The sequence below is a fragment of the Arachis duranensis genome, chromosome 3, assembly GCF_000817695.3.
Source record: "Arachis duranensis cultivar V14167 chromosome 3, aradu.V14167.gnm2.J7QH, whole genome shotgun sequence".
Classification (NCBI taxonomy): domain Eukaryota; kingdom Viridiplantae; phylum Streptophyta; class Magnoliopsida; order Fabales; family Fabaceae; genus Arachis; species Arachis duranensis.
The window spans coordinates 26536302-26547576 of record NC_029774.3 but is presented as its reverse complement, the minus strand read 5'-3'; the positions used below and the strand labels follow the sequence as shown (position 1 = coordinate 26547576).

The 11275-nt window shown below is 31.3% G+C and overlaps 2 protein-coding genes across 4 annotated transcripts; one reads left to right on the top strand and one right to left on the bottom strand.

Annotated features, from left to right (window-relative positions):
* Nucleotides 1-379: 379 nt before the first annotated feature.
* On the top strand, nucleotides 380-4290 carry LOC107478270 (uncharacterized). Of its 2 annotated transcripts, none has more exons than XM_016098406.3 (4): nucleotides 380-847; nucleotides 3114-3294; nucleotides 3395-3488; nucleotides 3567-4290. In XM_016098406.3, exons 1-4 carry the CDS (start codon nucleotides 501-503, stop codon nucleotides 3923-3925), a joined length of 981 nt encoding a protein of 326 aa, XP_015953892.1. In that variant the 5' UTR covers nucleotides 380-500; the 3' UTR covers nucleotides 3926-4290. The 2 variants fall into 2 exon arrangements, with proteins under 2 accessions (XP_015953892.1, XP_015953894.1); XM_016098408.3 differs by having other exon boundaries at nucleotides 381-847; nucleotides 3621-4290.
* A 1613-nt stretch (nucleotides 4291-5903) lies between these two features.
* Nucleotides 5904-10331, bottom strand: LOC107478272 (putative beta-glucosidase 41). 2 transcript variants are annotated; one of them, XM_016098409.3, is made up of 11 exons: nucleotides 10274-10331; nucleotides 9437-9512; nucleotides 9221-9292; nucleotides 9043-9130; nucleotides 8634-8889; nucleotides 8208-8323; nucleotides 7874-8097; nucleotides 7306-7337; nucleotides 7111-7213; nucleotides 6896-7007; nucleotides 5904-6248 (listed from the first exon to the last, which is right to left on the bottom strand). In XM_016098409.3, the coding sequence occupies exons 2-11, from the start codon at nucleotides 9495-9497 to the stop codon at nucleotides 6053-6055; spliced, it is 1260 nt and encodes a 419-aa protein (XP_015953895.2). In that variant the 5' UTR covers nucleotides 9498-9512; nucleotides 10274-10331; the 3' UTR covers nucleotides 5904-6052. The 2 variants fall into 2 exon arrangements, with proteins under 2 accessions (XP_015953895.2, XP_052114718.1); XM_052258758.1 differs by lacking the exon at nucleotides 10274-10331 and having other exon boundaries at nucleotides 9043-9086; nucleotides 9437-9502.
* Nucleotides 10332-11275: the final 944 nt, after the last annotated feature.

Here is an 11275-nt window from a genome sequence, read left to right as displayed (position 1 = left end):
AATTATCTTTGTTATATTAAAATAATAATATTAATAAAGATATTATATACTTTAACTTTTGATTTATGAAAAATAGTAATGTTAATATTTAGTGTAATTTTTAAAATTAAATTATAATTTTTTAAAAAACTATTTAAATACTTATGAAAAAGTTAAAAAAATAGCTTTTCTCATAATAAAATTTTTTTTATCACATTTTTAAAAAAATAAGCACTTTTAAAACTAAAAAAATAAATACAAAATAATTTATTTATAAGTTAATTTTAATATAATCATTTATTATTTAAATTATTTTTTTAAAATAACTTAATTAAATTGTTTTTCTAAATTCGGCCTAAGTGTGCCACTGAGACTTTTAGGGCCTCATAAGTGTCACACACTGATTATTCGTTATCCACTCAGCGAAGCTAGCATCTCTCTATTTAAAACTGCAGTGGAACTCAGCGCACCGCTTTCTCGTAAAATCCCTATTTGCTATTTTCTTCTGGTGTGATCAGACCATGGGTGGCGGAGGAGCTATGCGAACGGCGGCCAAAATCGCAGGAATTGGCATCGGTCGGACTGCCTACAGGGGTTCTCCAGCGTCCCTTCCAACTGACCAGTCTCAGTCTGTGAGGAACGCGTCCCTGCCGGCATCTGCCGTCTTGTCATCTCATGGAGCTAAGCCTGCCGAGGTTGCGCCGCTGCACACGGCGGCGTCGTGGGAGTTAGACGATTGGGAGTTCGCCGATGAAGGCGAATTGGTTATGGTCGCCGGTGAGCCCATGCCGCGGGTGGTGTTCCAGGGTGTCCCTACGTTTGAGGAAGCGAAGGAAGCCACCACCGAATTGAAGGAAGCTATTGATAAGTATAAATACTCTCTCTCTCTCCCTCGCTCACATCTTTTTTGATGAGAATTGGGTGAAAATTATACATGATGTAGTTTTTGCATGCTTGTGAATTTAGTGTGTTGATTATGGAATTGTGTGATTTTTCTATTCTAGTTTGAAATTCTAGGGTTGTTTTATTTCCTTTCTAAATAAGTTCAATTTTTACGCTGTTTCTGTCTGCTCTATTGTTATTGAACAATGAAAGGGTTTCAAACTGATGGTGAATGAAACACCAAAAGAGGGATGAAATCAAAGTTAACTTGGTTCTCATAGTCTCACTAACCTGTCTATCACATACCATATAATTGTAATTTGATCTGAGTAATGATTGAATTGCTTAGAACATGTTGGCTTTCTAGCTAATATATTTGAAATCAAGGCATTGGAATTTATAAGGAATAGGTTTCACTATAGGTTAAGGGAGGGAAAAGGAGGACTCTTGTAAGAGTAAAATAGACTCGCAGCTACTCTTCAAACTACTTTCCTTTTGTGTCTAAATTAAAACTCACAGGTACATTAAAGAGCTGGTTTCTGTATGGAAGCGTCAATCATTTAGAAAATTAGTTGTTTCAACATCCAGTCTGCTGAGTTTTGTTATGCCTGAATTCCGGATGCATAATTTTTTGTTTGTGGCAATCTGATAAGCAGTTTTATATCATTTTAGAAAGGGGGATCTGCTTTTAGTGAACTTTTAGTTTATGTAGGTTATTTATAGTTGTTTAAGGTAGCATGCTCATCAGTATAGTTAAAGGAGACGGTGTTAACAAAATTGTGATTCCACTGACCCAATAAGAATGATTTCTTCTATGCCAGTTCAAGATTTCTAGCTAGCTTACAGAACTGAATTCTTGCTTGGTCAATGATTGGCTTCAGATTTGATTAAGTTCCTTGTGAACATTATGATTTCCAGTGCATACTGGTTTCTTTATGGAGAGAGGTGAACGTCTCTGTTACAAAACCATGCTGATCATTATTATTCTTTTTCTACAAAACTGTTTGAGCTTGATAATTAGGAATATTAAGTCTCTTGATTCTATGGTTAAACATTTTTATAGGTCTTTGAACCATGAACTATGGATACTCCTGAATTTCCATCTTGCCTGGATACTTCTTGCCTATTCATGATCATGGGTACTGTTGATCTATTATTATAAGTAAATAACTACAAATTGGTTTTTGTAAAATATTAAATCATGCAAGCTATTTGATTTTCTTGTAGGAAAACAATATTGTTATATTCATTCAAATGAAAGTCTCATCTGATATTTTTGAAAGTTACATTTATTTCTGATATCATTACTTTTTAATTTATAATTTGATATCTTTATGTAATATTTTCTGATGTATTGGCACCCAATTTTCTGCAAAACTTTGATACCTCGTCCCATACCCATGCTGCATAGTTTATGTAGGATACCAGACATTTATGTCAAACATTGGACTGGTTCACTCTAAAGAACATCCATCTCCATGATCCCTCTCCTTAACTCTCTTAGAATATAATATTTGGCCTATTCAATCTGAAGAATGTCCATCCCACAATCCCTCTCTTTTAACATATTTGATAATTTATCCTTGTTTCCTATAGTTGGTGTCTCCAAAAATTGGACAATGTACAGATAGTATTGCTTTTGGTCAACCATAGAAATTGACTTAAATCCTGTTTGAGCAAACAGCTTAATTAGGCCCATATAGCTTTGTACATAATGTTGTATGGAAGTAGCTTAACAAGTAGTGTTTGCATTCTTATTCCAAAACTGTTTATTTTATTTTGTACTTCTTGTTCTCAAAATGATGTGTAGAAGACTGTTTTGAGAAGCTAAATCTTTCAAATTTCCAAAAGGCTTTAGGAATAGCTTTTTGGGAAGTCATGAGTTGTACATCAGTTTGACCCGAAGAAGTTTAAAATAACATTTCACAACTCAAAAGGCTTTTATGAAAAAAAATAAAATAAAAAGATGATGCGTATTGTTATTGAAACCCACCCTTAGCCAATGTCTGTCACTTGTAGTATTAAAGAAAATACTAACAACATGTGATCCATGTTGATTCATGTTGTGAAGAAACTACTAGCAATATGTGATTCATGTTGAGTCATGTTGTAAATGGTAGGGTAAAAGGGTTACGTCATTTCTACTTTGAACTGTATCCATGTTGTGAAGAAAATACTAACAGGGATTATTATTTATATCTAATTAAATGCTCATCTGTCTCTATTCTAATATCCTAGTTGTGACTTTCCAGAGTATACCTTTCTCCTGATTCTTCCCATTCAGAGGTTTCGTCTCATGGTAGTGAAGTCTCTGTTCTGTCTCCTACTCAAGTTGAGGCAGAGAGCAAAATCGTCGAGGCCATCTCAAGTCCATTGGTCCCTAAGCATGCCCTTCAGGCTTTTAAACTGCTTAGTACAAGCTCTCAGGCACAGGTAATTGCCGTGGTTATGTGCTGATGTTGTCATATCCGTTTTGATACAACACAAATTTTGAATTATGAATTGATAGAGTTGCGTTGTTGGTTTCAACTAGACTGTGGTGGCTTCCATTGCTTGTGACCCAAATGTATGGGATGCGGTTATGCAAAATCCTGCTGTAACTGATTTCTTTAAGTTACACCAGGAAGGTAGATAAGTCTCCCTATCTCTCCATTAATTTTCTCATCTTTTATATTGTATTTTAATTTATTGAAATTGTGCTGTAGTGGCTATCTCTGAAACAGAGGAAACTCCTGATAACCTAGAAAATTGTGCTGCAGTAGCCGGTTCTGAGGCAAAGGAAGCTGCAGAGAACGAGAAACTGTTGGCAGAGTCTGATTTGGGGAATGGTTCTTTCGATTTCATGAGCATTCTGGAGAATTTTAAGCTGACGGTGACTGAAATGGTAAGCAGTGTAACAAATTTCCTGCAGAACATTTTCCCAACAGCTGAGAAAGAGAATACGCATTGTGATGCTGATGGAAATGCTAAACAAAGTTTCATGGATACCAATAAAATCATGGGAGGAACTTTCATGGGATTGGCAGTGCTGGCTATAATGGTAGTATTGGTGAGGAGATCCTAACCTAATTCTCCCATCTATGGAGAACACTACAATTTGTCGAGCTATCTAAAAATATGAAATATATATGAAGTATAACACTTAGCACAAAAAGTGGTTGGCTACAAAGTTCACGTAAATCAGCTTTTAAACTTTTGGAGGCAAGCCTAGCTTTAGACTTTTGGGTTAAACGTCTTAGTTTTTGAGTAATTTCGCACTTGTTTTTTTTTAAATTATTTAGTATTGGTGTTGTTATTTTTTATTTTATATTTTATTTTTTATTATTTATTTTTTTCATTTTTAGCTCTAGCGGATATCACAATAACAACAGATGAACTAATGTTTGTGGCCCCATGTCGTATCCTAAAAATAAGCGATTTGACAACAGATGAACGAATCTCTAACTAACATAACAAATATAGAAACTAATTAACTAACACAGTAATACTCTAACAAAGCTAAATTCTCTTTAGTGAGATTAAGTCGTTAGTGAAGTTATGTTTGGTATGAGCGGGCAGTTAATTCCGAAGTCTGTTACAATACCTCAACTAGTTAGCTATGATAGTAGTGTTAGGAGTATGTAATGGAAAGGGATGAAATCATGAGAATCATTTTCTTCGTCATTCATTTCCTTCTTCACTCTAATAAGATGCAATGTGACAATTACATGCCATTTTGACAGATATCCTTTCTCCAGAGATCGTCACGAATTTTCACTTTTTGCGGATATAAATTAGAAATATATTAGTATTTTTATCTGTAATAATATTATGAGAATATAAATTTTTTAAAACTACATCGGTCCTGACATTATAGATTATGGTACAAAAAATTTATAGTATTAAATTACTTTTTAAAATTTATAGTATTAAACTACTTTTATAAAAAGATAGTAAGAGACAAAGGTTTTCGTCTGCTAAGAAGATTAGAGCTTCTTTAGATAAAAAAATAAATAATAAGTTTTTTTAGTTATTATTTTTATATGAAAGAATTTAATTTTTTACTAATAATTGATTTTAACATTCGTGGTTTAAAATTTGAAAGAATTTAACGTGTATACTTTTATATTTAATTAGGTGTTAAGTCAGTTACACAAATAAAAATAATTAATTTTTATGCTTGTTATTTAAAAATAGTATTTTTTTTCTCTCTCTATATATAAAAATATAATTAGATATTAGCATAAAAATTTTATATTGATAATTATAAAATTAATTCAATTTTTTTTAAAAAACAATTGAATCTTGATTCTAACTTTTAATCACAATATTAATATTTTCTCTAAATTATATGCAATAAAAATTTGAAGGAAAAAATGTGAAAATATAAATTAGAAGGATAAATAGTAAAAATTTAAAACTAAATAAAAAATATGCATATAATAATACTTTTTATTTAAATTATATTATGTTATTAATTTTATTTTTTATAGAATAGAAAGGTAGAGAAAAATAGAGAATGAAAGAAAAGAGAGAGAAAAATAAAGAATGAGAAAGGAAGTTTATTAATTTTGGAAGCTAAGAAAAATATTTATTTTAATTATAATGAAAAATATCTGGTGACACATTTTAATTTGGCAAATTACTAATATAAAATATAAATTATAAATTATATATAGAGTCGGAAGAATAGAGAGAAATAGAAAAAAAGATAGTAAATAAGAAAATGTAAGAAAGAAGTTTACTAAGTTTGGAAAAAAATATTTTCTTCGTTGTTAGGCTCTTTCAAGGAGGATAGAAGAAGGAAATTTATTAATTTTGGAGAAAATATTCATCTTAATGTTAATGAGTGTTACGTGACATATTTTGGTTGTTAAATTAGTAATATAATATAGCTATATTTTAATTTTAATTTTAATTTAATTTAAATGCAATTAAAGAATGTTAAGTTAGTATATTTTTATTTTCAAATTTATAATTAGTCATTGATAATAATATATAAAAGAGATAGAGTGAATGAAGAAATAAGAGAGATAGAGAATGAGAGAGAAGAGAGGGGAGAATTCTTTAATTTTAGAAGAAAAGATTTAATTTTAATTATAATAAAAAAGTGACATATCACCTATTTTAATTGTAAAATTAGTAATATATAATAAATATAATAGATATTCAAGGAGCGGTTTGCAGTGACAGTGACCGAAATAACAATATATTAACTTTGACTTGTCATTTCTCGTTCTAATCTGAGCATGTTTTTGAACCATGTCACCGAAGCTTTCGGTATCCTAGTAAGGTTATTCTTGTAATCCACGTAGTAGAGTCCAAACCGGACAGTGTAGCCCGAATTCCATTCCCAATTGTCAAGCAACGACCACACAAAGTAACCTTTAACATTGCAGCCATCTTCCCTGCGTTGAATTCATGTAACATCATGATTGACATATATCTAGTAAGCTAGCAAAATCAGGGTTAAAATGTCCTAGAATGCAAGATCAGGGTTCTATCATGGATGGATGCTATCATAGTTGTTAAGATTGCAGTGTTTCCCTGATGCAGTAATGCTATGATCAAATTAGAGATAATGCCCAATTTGGTCTTCGAAAATTTCAGCGCTCATCAAAACAATCTTTGACTTTCGAAAATGGCCAAATTAGTATTTGAATTTACAAATAGTGAATCACCTTCGTCCTTAATTCAACTATTATTAACATGGAGCGTTAAAGTGTTAGTATGACATCCTTACGTGACATGACTATGACTTCAATATAATCAAATATATATCCCAAATTAGTTAATTGAACTAATACTTTAACGGTAGTTGAATTAAGGACGAAGAAGATTCATAATTTATAAATTCAGAGACTAATTTGGTCATTTCCAAAAGTCAGAAACTGATTTGATGAGGGCTGAAAATTTCAGGGACGAAACTAGTCATTACGTCAGTCAAATTATGTGAAATAGAATGACACCGCAATTGCAACCTGATATGACTGCAACAGTGACCATGACCCCAATTTTAAAATCTTGGCAGGGTTTAAATCACATGGACTGATACCTTATAGCTGCAGATAAATTAGAGAGATAGTCCCGGTGATAATTTATCCTCTTTTCATCATTTAAGGCCTTATCTAAGGTCGTAAAGGGTATAATGTTAGAGTCATCCATTCCTGCCATGGAAAAAGAAAAAGAAAAATATATATATAATAAATGTGAAGAAATGTCAAGTATGTATGATTCATAATAGGTTTCCAAAACCAAATGATTACTCACCATTTTCTGTTATAATTATAGGTGTGTTACCATATTTGCTATTCACATAATTTACTATCTTTCGGATGCCCCATGGCACAATGTGCAGCCAACTTGATGCTGCCTGAAAAAACATGCAAGACTTTGGTTAATTTAAGCATAAACCAAGAAGTGTAGATGTAATTATATAACCTTGAATTTTTCTTTTGAGCATACCCTTTCTCCAATTATAGCTCCTTTGCGGTATGCTATGCAATGGACAAGAAGAAATATCAGAAATTTAGATTCAACATATATTATGTTTGTTATATGCAAAGAAAGGAGTAAAGAGGTTAATAAGAGTAAACAACTATTTTGACACTTGATTAGTTCATTCACAACTTTTTCGCGACTCCTCATACTGATAATTACACAATGGTACCGAGTAATTGGTTCTGAAAATGGGTTAATAAAATGGTAAGTTTATTCAATACTATACAGAAGCAGGATCAAGCTCCTCTCAACTGAGAAAGTTGATAAGCTAAAAAGTGAGAACCTAATCACCCTTTAATTAAGATAACGGAACTCACACACGACAGAAATTAAAAATTCAATGGTGATTAGCCCCTTACATTGCCACTTTACAATTCTCCTCGCTTTAGAAGATGTTTTTCCATTTAGCATTACAGCCTTCTGATACCAGGTTGTAATTATCAATCATTGAGCATCTACTTTATTACAAAATAATCTTTTGACAGATAAAAATGATAGTTTGCTGTAAATTTAACCTGCATTAACAGCTTACCAGTTGTAATGACAGCTGCATCAGATGAAGCATCTTGCATTATGAATTTATGAATCCTGGTCCTGTCGTTACGAGTATATATCGATGTATAGTGATTTATGCCAATAAAATCTAAGGATCCCACAAGAAAGTTTGAGTCTGCATCAGAAATCTCTGGTAATCTCTCAGCTACAAGTTCTTGCATTGTTTGAGGATACTTTCCAAAGAAAAGTGGGTCAAGGAACCTGATTCAATTCACATTGGTGTAACACATTGTTTGGAAGATGAGCTCTTAATTATCACAGTGATGTTAACTTTATATCATAATCAAATTATGCAGTATAAGAAATCTTACCATCCAAGTGAAAAGTCCATGGCTCTTGATGCTGCATCTTTGTCTTCATCAAGATCAGTTATTGGTTCATACCAAACAGCATCTAATGCTATTCCTACTTGACCTCCTTGTCTTTCCTACATTATCCACAAATGATAACAATTATCAGTTTATCATTAATATTTTTCGAATTTTCATATACCTCGTTGATTTTCTCTTGCATATTCCGGAAGCACATTTAGTGTGTACTCCAAGAATAATCATAACTACTCATTCTTTAACTTTTTATACATTGAAATAGTCATCGTAATTTCATACTGGCCTATTAGATAAGATTTGAACTCTTCTTATATCAGAGCACACACCCCATCCATCGAATAAAGAATGAATGATATGTTACTATGTTCAAGAAATGTTTCTTAGTTGCAAAGTTGATATGGTTGAAACCTTAAAATGCATTTGGTAACAATGATAGGCAGCAGCATGAGATAGAAGAATGTTGTGAGCAACAATGTATGGTTCAGTTGATGATTTTCCCTTCTTACATATAAGATGGCCCAAAAGCGAACACCTTCCAGGTGCTTGAATGCCTAAATCGTACCCATGGAGTGCGAAATTATGCGGTTCGTTGAAAGTAATCCAATGCTTAACTCTGTCACCAAAAGCTTCAAAGCAGGTATAGGCATAATGCTCAAAATCTTTTCTGCGACATAAATAGAGGTCATTATAAAGCTCAGTTTGTTTGGATACCAAGTCAACTCACAATTATCTACGAAGAATCGATGCATCATATCGTATAACATATGATAAATGGTAATGTCCAAAATTTTTTAACTTAGATAATGGATTAACTTACATTACTTGTGTGCTAATCCATCCTTCATATTGATCTTCAAGCATCTGTGGAAGATCCCAATGATACAGAGTTACAAAAGGCTGGATTCCTGATTTGAGAAAAGAGCTAAAATTTAAATTAATTTTTTTTCCTTTGGGCTGTATTTAAGATAAAATTCCTGTTGAAATTCTTGTTTAACCTTTCTTCAGCAAAGCATCAATGAAGCTGTTATAATATTTTATTCCCTCTGCATTTGGTTCCCCTGATCCATCTGTTGAGTTATTAACATGTAAAGTTAGCATTAAATTTAAGAAATTTATTTAAAACAACAATAACAAAGCCTTGTGTTACTAAATAAGGTAGGCTCAATTTATTTAAAAAATATTTTTTAAAAAATTATAATACTTCTGCTTACTTGGGAAAATTCTTGACCAAGATATGGAAAATCTGTAAGAGTCCATTCCCAAATCCTTCATCAAGTCAATATCATCCTGTATAATATAGAATTTTACAAGTGCTTCAGTTGATATTATAAGTAAACTATATGAAATATCTTTAAAATAAATACATGCCAAAATTGAACTCACATCATCATTATGGTTTATAGTAGAAGATTGGTATCAAATATCAAAACAATAACGTAACTTCTGCATAACAATTTAATAATGAGGATAGTTACTCTACACTTCCTTATACTTAATTTTTAGTTGAATTTTTATAATTTAAAAGTCTATAATCAAGTTTCAATATTGTATAATCATATGTATTTCTCTTGATATTCAACTAATATTATATTTTATAAAATATAATACCAATATTTCATTCAAGAAGGCCAATATTACTTGGAGAAAGAGAAAATAACAGAGGAAAATTATAAAGAATATCACCAAATTGGGAATGATGATAGTGAAAGGTGTGAAAGGCTCTCCTTTGTAACTCTCTACACGTATGTTAGAATATTATGGCATGTGTCACCTATACACATTCGATTTTCCATCTAGCCCGAATTTGGTGAAACGTTATAATCGTTAAGAAAAAAAAAGTAATATATATTATTAGTATGGTGGTGGTCTCACTCTGAATTGTTTATCGTACCACATTCTAATAATGATTCTAACCCGAGAATTTCTTTAAGAATATTTGCATAATTTCCCACATGCAATTTAATTGAAGGAGCAAGTAATTAATCTGAATAAAGTGAAAGCTGAAGTCAACAAATTAATTAAACTAAATGTATGTTCCAAAGTTTCACCTGAAATCGGTGATATTGATCCACAGCCGTGTCTGCATTACTGAAGTCCAATATTCTCAATAATAATAATAATAATAATAATAATAATAATAATAATCAGAACTTTGAAACCCATAAATCATATATATAAGCATATAATTAATGTATGTATGACATTATTAAGATCAAAATACATGTATATATATTCTGTATACCTGGAATTCTTGAGAAGGTATCCCATATGCTATCTCCTTTGTTTCCTTCATCTACAGCTCCTTCAAACTATAACACCTTAATTCTTAGCTTTTGTTTTATACATTGACACTAAAAAAGAGCAGTACGGTTCACAAATTACATAATAGTGGAATGAAACACATACATACCTGGAAAGCTGAAGAAGCAGTTCCAAAAATAAACCCATCTGGAAAATCTGTTCTGCTTATTGATTCTACCTTCACAGAGAGCTGTGCTATCAGGCACACAAACATACCAATCATAATAATAATAATCTTCATGTGGCTTTATTATTATTATGCGGTGAGAAGTTCAAATGTTTCTTTCTTTCTGTAATTGGTTACGAGTCTTTGTTGTTTGAATGAAGCTATATACATATTGCTTTGTTTCAAATACAGCGAAAAAAAAAGAGCGCTATCTGTTGTAAAAATTAAATTAGTGCTATATATACATATGGCTGAGCATGAAATAGCCAAATAGAAGGTGTGTTTTCTTTAGGAACTAGCACGTGTTGGGAGAACACGGATAATGAATTCCGAATTTCTTTTGTTTTTCTTATTTCAACTTTCCAGATGAGATACTTATATATAAATCCGGTTTTGCTAAAGAATTAATTAAGGTGAAGCCAATTCCAACCAATTAGTTAAAAAATAGGCCTATTATAAAAATAAAATATATTCTTACTTGACGTTATATTACTTTTTTTTTTGGTATGACGTTATATTACTTTATTATGACCATATATTAAGGAGTAGATTTTTTCTAGTAAAAAAAAAAAAAAATTAAAAA

Coding starts and splice junctions, on each gene's coding strand:
- LOC107478270 (XM_016098406.3), top strand. CDS start 501: ATGGGTGGCGGAGGAGCTATGCGAACGGCGGCCAAAATCGCAGGAATT. Junction 848..3,113: donor TTGAAGGAAGCTATTGATAA/GTATAAATACTC, acceptor GTGACTTTCCAG/AGTATACCTTTCTCCTGATT. Junction 3,489..3,566: donor CTTTAAGTTACACCAGGAAG/GTAGATAAGTCT, acceptor ATTGTGCTGTAG/TGGCTATCTCTGAAACAGAG.
- LOC107478272 (XM_016098409.3), bottom strand. CDS start 9,497: ATGAAGGATTTGGGAATGGACTCTTACAGATTTTCCATATCTTGGTCA. Junction 8,890..9,042: donor TGGATTAGCACACAAGTAAT/GTAAGTTAATCC, acceptor TTTATGTCGCAG/AAAAGATTTTGAGCATTATG. Junction 7,008..7,110: donor TATAATTATAACAGAAAATG/GTGAGTAATCAT, acceptor TTTCCATGGCAG/GAATGGATGACTCTAACATT.